The 6,868-nt window shown below is 29.3% G+C and overlaps 1 protein-coding gene across 1 annotated transcript in view; it reads right to left on the bottom strand.

Annotated features, from left to right (window-relative positions):
• Nucleotides 1-6,653: 6,653 nt before the first annotated feature.
• The window catches only part of LOC101513492 (membrin-11-like), a 4,382-nt gene continuing 4,167 nt past the window's right edge, over nucleotides 6,654-6,868 (bottom strand). Inside the window, exon 5 of the mRNA XM_073368253.1 lies at nucleotides 6,654-6,864. Within this exon, the coding sequence (XP_073224354.1) occupies nucleotides 6,816-6,864 (49 nt within the window). The 3' untranslated portion in view covers nucleotides 6,654-6,815. The remainder of the gene's footprint in view (nucleotides 6,865-6,868) is intronic.

Genomic DNA, 6,868 nt, shown 5'->3' on the forward strand with positions numbered 1-6,868 from the left:
AATTATGATTAAAAATTAATTTTTTTATTTTTTTATCTTCAAAATATTAATTTAGAATTTTGCCTAAAAAATATTAGCCTAAGCCTCAATATTATAATTCAATAGCTTTAAGCCTCTCAAGAAAATTATAAATTTTTAAGTATATGTAGGCATATAAAATATAAAGTATAACTACTAAAATATATTATAAGAGTAAAAAAGGTTTAACAATTGACTTTTTTATTTTATTTTTGAAGTAGCTATAAAATAGAAATAAATAAAAAAACATCTTCGTAAGTGTAACGTAAGTAAAAGCATAAATTAGTTATATAAATACTAAATATTTAATTAAAATGATAAAAGTGTATCAAATCATAACAATAAAAATATATCAGTTAAAAGGCATCTTAAGTGTGAAAAAAATAGAATAATTGATATATTTAATTATAAAATTTTTTATATGAAAATTTATTTAAAATCATCAATAAATAGTGTTATTAGCATAAAATAGTTCTATTTTTTATTGAAATCTTACTTTAGAGTTTGCGTTAGAATTCAAAAAAGTTTGAGTCGGCTTATATTAGACAACTTTTTATACTCTATTATACCATGTCTTAAAATATCAATTTTGTATTGATGGTTTATTATATTTTTAGTTATACAACTTTACAGAGTCTTCAATATAATTTTATTTCAACTTTTTTATCATTACTAATATAATATAATTTATTAGAACGACACATGTATAAGATATTTAACTGAAAGAGTTATATTTTTACCATTTGGTGAAATCTTATATAAATTTCTACTAGAAATTGTAGTTATATTTAATATTTAACACAACTGAAATAAGATTAGTATAAAAAACAAATAAATAACTCTTTTGACATATAACTTACGAAAATTGTGTACAACTGTATTTAAAATCTTTGATTATATGTCTTTCACATACTCTTGATATTTACTTGTGCTTTATATTTAAGCACGTTTATTTAAAATACTTTGTTTAATTTAAACTCCTTTTTATACTTTTATTTAAATTCCTTTTTAATATATTATATTTCATTAACCTTTATGCTAATTTAAAAGTGTGATAGTGAAACTCATACTCAACATTTATATTTTTGAAATACCTCATTGATTAATTAGAAAAAGTTCTCACTCTCTTTTCTAATTTGGTTCTCGAGAGTGAACCAAATAGGAAGAAAAAAACTCAAAGAGAACAAATGTCTAACTACCTAAACAAACCTCCTAATAAAGTGGAGGTCTAAGACTTTGTCAAACTGAAATAATACAAAACTAAACTAATAACGATAGATAGCTAGTTATGTTTAATATACCTCGTCAAACTGAAAGGGATATACAACATTTTGAGTTCGGACAAAAGACGTAAGTAAGGGAATGGGTGTAATGCTTTTGTAAAGATGTCTGCAGTTTGTTCAAAAGAAGGAATCGACATTAAGTGAAGAATTCCATCTCAAATTTTATCTCTAACGATATGACAATCTATTTCAATGTGTTTGGTTCGTTCGTGAAAAATGGGAATTGAAGTGACATGAAGGGCAAATTTGTTGTCACAATATAGAACTAGTTTTGGATGAGAAACATGTAGTTCGTGTAGTAAATACATAAGCCATTATGTTTCACACGTAGCTTGAGCGAGCATACGATAGTCTGCTTCTGTTGAAAACGAGAAATAGTCGTTTGTTTCTTACTTTTCCAAGTAATTAACAAAGTACCAAGAAAGAAGACAAAATTTGTGATTGATCTTCTAGTGTCTTGACACACACCCCAGTCAAAGTCACAAAAGCCTTTGATACTGAAAGTAGAGTTTGCAATGAAGAAAAGTACTTTACCAGGATTGTTTTTGAGAAATTGGACAACACAAAACATAACTTGTAGGTGCAGATCTGTTGGTGTAGACATAAATTGGATTGACCTGCAAACAAAGAAAGATATATTAGAACGAGTATTTGTGAGATATAAAAGTTGGGCAATCAATTTTCTAAAATCAGTGGCATTAGAAAGGGGTTGGTCGATGGTACTAGATAATTGGCATCCATTGGTGTACAACAAGGTTTTGAACCTTCCAAGCCAATTTCGGCAAGAAGAACCAAATAGTATTTCCTCAGACACAAGGAAATACCATTGGTATTGCGAGCTATTTCAAAATCAAGAAAACCTTTAACAATACCAAGATCTTTAATACTAAAAACATATTGCAAAGAGGATTTAATTAATTAAATTTCAGTAATGTCACAAGCAAGAAAAGATCGTCAACATAAATAAGAATGACGGTAAAACCGGCCAAAGTAGAGCAAGTAAATAGGGAGTAATCAGATTTAGATTGAACAAAACCAAATTGTGTTAAAGAATATCATAATTTGGTATTCCTCTGCCTACTTGCTTGTTTTAATCCATAAAGGAATCTTTTGAGTTTGCAAACAAGATTTGTATTAGAAACATCAAGACCAAGAGGAACCTTCATGTAAACATCTTCATTAAGATCTCCATGGAGAAAAGTTGTGTTTATGTCAAGTTGAAATAAAAACCAATTACTAATGGCAACCACATAAAGTAATAAATTTACTCATTTTCAAAATTGGATTGAAAGTGTCTAAATAATCAAGACCCTCAGTTTAAGTGTAACCCTTAGCAACAAGGCGAGCCTTGTAGCGCTCAATATGAACATAGCATGAAATTTTAATTTAAAAATCCACTTGCATCCGATCACCTTTTTATTTGGAGGTAAAGAGGTTAGATCCCAAATATGATTATTCAAAAGAGACTGAAGTTCAGAGGCTATTGCAAGTCTCCAATTGGAGCCTTTCATAGATTTCGAATAAGAAGTGGGTTCTTTTAAGGTGGAAAGAGTTAAAGAAAAAAACTTGTGGGAATCAGACAAGTTATCATAACATATGTAATTAGATAATGTATAGGTAATACTTTGATTGTTGTTAGATGAGGACAAATTAATATATAAATTACCCTTTAACATGTAACAATGAAAATATTTAAGATATGAAGGAGAATGAGTAGTCTTGCCTCTCCTCCTAGGAGTAATGCACTATAGGAGAAACGGTAGGTGCAAAATTTGAGCCATCCGTAACCAAATCAGCAGTTGAGTCAGATTTTCCATCAACATATTGATCATGGTGAGTAGGTGAAATGGCAGCTGCAAAACCTGTATAATTTTTCAAAGAAGCAGTAGAGCAAAATGCAAGGGACAAGGGAGGGGATGTCATATTGTGAAAATCATCACAGACAAGTTCATTGCCAACAAGGAAAGGATTTGGTTGCTGCGAAGTAGAATTAACTATAGGATAAGGTCCCCAAATATCCATATGAATAAGATCAAAACAAGCATCAGAACATGAAACACTTGGAGAAAAAGGCAATCATTTTTGTTTGGCATATAAACATATGTCACATGGGGAATGACTTTTATTAATATGAACAAAAGAAAATTGCTTATTAAGAAGTTGCAAAGTATCCAAAGAAAGATGTTCAAGCTGAAAGTTCCAGATATTACAGTTGGTTCCTAGGACATTATGAATACTAGAAAGCAAAGTTGAACAAAAATTACAAGAAATAGAAGAAACATTAGAAACATATAATTTGGGAAAATTAAGCAAATATAATCCATGTTGAATATTAGACGTACCAATCATCTGTTGGGAGATGTTGTCTTGTATCACACAATTAATGGCATGAAAAATAATATTGCAGTTAAGAGAACTAGTTAACCTAGGGACATAAATTAGATTGGTAGTGAATTGAGGTAAGTAAAGTACATCAGTAAGATAAAACATATTATTAAAACAAAAAAAAAAATTGCCAGAAAACTGAGCAATAACCATGGAGCCATTAGACAATTTTATTGAAATGGGTGGAATATGTTTAAAAGATTGAAACATATTAGTAGAAAAACATATGTGATCAGTGACACATGTGTCAAGGAGCCAAGAATAATTGAAAAAATAAATTCAAAACATGATGAGATGAAGGATTACCCAAAACAGATGAAGAAGAGTTCTGAATGTGATTGATCGTGTCAGAAGTAGAAGCGCGAGAAGCTTGTAGTAATGCTAGTAAGGCCTTTTGTTGATCCAAAGTGAAACTTTGTGAACCAACATCAACAATGTAATTATCATATTCATCAGCATGATCATCAGTATCATGATGTTGATTAGCAGAAGAACAATTGTTGGAAGTGGCAGAATATGGTCTCGGGTAGTTAGGCGGATAACCAGGTTTTTTATAGCATATGTTGATGGCGTGGCCATGTTTATTGCAATGACTACACACCTTGTAGCCACGTCCATAACCACCAGAGTTACGTCCACCACCGAGAGCAGAGCCACGACCAAAACCACGCCCATAATTAGAAACGACAGTAACAGATTTTACCTCGTCAGTAGGATTAAAGAACTGCCTTTCTTGTTGGATGAGCATAGAGAAAACTTTGGTAATGTTAGGGAGGGGATCCATCAACATTATTTGAGATCGAACAGGTGAATATTGTTCGTTTAGACCTTTAAGAAATCTAATGACATAATCGTTGTTTCTATAATCACGAATTTGGGTAACAAGTTGCAAGAACACTTAGGGTTACATGAACAGGTAGAGAGGGGACGAAAATTGTCTAGTTCTTTCCAAAACTTCTTTAAAGTTGTGAAGTGATTAGTATTAGTGGAGTCACCATGATGAAGTGCATTTCTTCTTGCAAATCAGAGATACGAAAGACATCACCTTGATGATATCTATTTTTCAATTCCTTTCATATGTCAGTTGTAGATTTCATCCACATAATGCTCTAGGCAATGTCAGTATCAAAAGAATTTGTTATCCATGACATGACATGGTATTACATCTATCCCAAGCAATTGAAATCCGGTTTGAATTAGGAGGACGATTTAGGGTTCCAAGAACGAAATTCGGTTTTTTCTTGGAGCGGAGGGCAACGAGCATTGCGTGAGACCATGTGCGGAAGTTGGTTTTTGAAAGGCGGAGAAACAAGAGTGAGCTCGGGAGTGTCACTAGGGTGCATAAAGTAGGGATCAAGCATATCATTTTGGTAGTTGCGATTGCGATTTAGAGATTTCTTGATATGTTGATGAATCTGATATGGATCAGATGAAGAAGAAAAAGTTTATGGGTTTGATTCCTCCGTCGCAAATAATGAGAAAGAACAACACCGCAAAGGAAGAAACTAATTAGAGAGAACAAGTGAGAGCGCATAATGAAGTGGATGAGCGAGAATGCATTATGTGTTTTGTTACCGATACCATGTTAGTGAATTCATATTCAATATTCATATTCCTAAAGTACATCATTTGTTGATTAGAAAAAGTTATCTCCCTCTTTTTTTTAATTTGGTTTCTCTCTCTTTATATATATTGAGAGTGAATTAAAACTCATAGAGAACAAAAATCTAACTGACTAAACAAACCTCTTAATAAAGTGGAGATCTAATACTTTGTCAAAATGAAATAATACAAAACTAAACTATTAAGAATAGATAGCTAGTTGTGTTTAATAAAGTGTGCCATTAAATTTTGTTTATAATATAATACATGCTTTTTATTGAATTTTTTTACTAACTCATACAATTATGTTATATTTAATAATGCAAATATATTTAAATCATTATTAATAAATAAAAATAGAAATGAAATGAAATGTTTAACTCTAAATTTAAATAAAATTCATTTTAGTAAATACACATTCAAATTTAATTTTAATTCAAACTATCTAAAAAATTTGATTTATATGAATCACTTATGTTTACTATATCTGCACTGACTGCCCATAAATCAATTTACATTCAACTAATTTTTAGTTAAGATCAATTCTATTAAAATCAATTTTTCTCACTATTCTATTAAAATCAATTTTTCTCACCGTAGAACCAAACACACATTTTAAACACTTTTAAAATCTGAAAGCAAACATAGGTTAGTTGATAAGTTTTCATTTTTATGATGAAATGTAATTGTGGAATAAAAAATTCAGTGTAATGCATAACTATTAGCAACATTCAACGTCACAACATATGTGAAAAAATTAAAATGCATAATAATTACTGAGTTTTTGGAGTAATAAATTCAATAATAAATTTAAAATTTAAATATATTTTTATCCCTGCAAATATTTCACATTTTTATTTTAATCCTCATAATTTTTTTTTGTTTAAATTTCATCCTTGTAAATCAGAGACGATTGATTTTAATCCTTAATGTCAAATTAAAAATTACAAAAAAAGACCTTACAGAAAAATATGGATTTTCCAAAAACCCATAAACCGCACTTTCAATTTCTATTTATATTTTTTTTATAAAATAATATTAATTATTAACTGATAATTAATAAATTCATTAATTAATAATATAAAATTTTTAAATTTTTAATATATCATAAAAGATAATATGTTGTTGTGCATTTATAGAGCCACATGTCCCAAAAATCTGTTTTTGTAATGTTGATTTGATGTTATAGGTCAAAGTCAATGTCACTGATTTTATAGAGGCTAAATCCAAATAAAAAAAATTACAAAAATTATAATAAAAAAGTGATATATTTGCAGGAATAAAAGACTTATTTAAACCTAAATTAATATAACTTTGAATTACAATTTTTAATAAAATACTCTAATTTAACTCTGTAATCATTAATTAAGATTAGTTTATAAGTAAAGAATTATGAACTTATTTCGAATTGAAAATTTCTCACAGTTAAAAAATAATTCAAATTGCCTATAGTATCACACTTTTATATGCTTTTCACATATACATACTGTAGGAAGGAAACATGTAAGTTTTCCAACATCTGACTGTTCAGCGTCTCCACAAAACAAAGGCAAATAAGAAAACGACCGTCAATAGCATTC

This window comes from Cicer arietinum, chromosome 5 (genome assembly GCF_000331145.2).
Source record: "Cicer arietinum cultivar CDC Frontier isolate Library 1 chromosome 5, Cicar.CDCFrontier_v2.0, whole genome shotgun sequence".
In the NCBI taxonomy this organism is placed as follows: Eukaryota; Viridiplantae; Streptophyta; class Magnoliopsida; order Fabales; family Fabaceae; genus Cicer; species Cicer arietinum.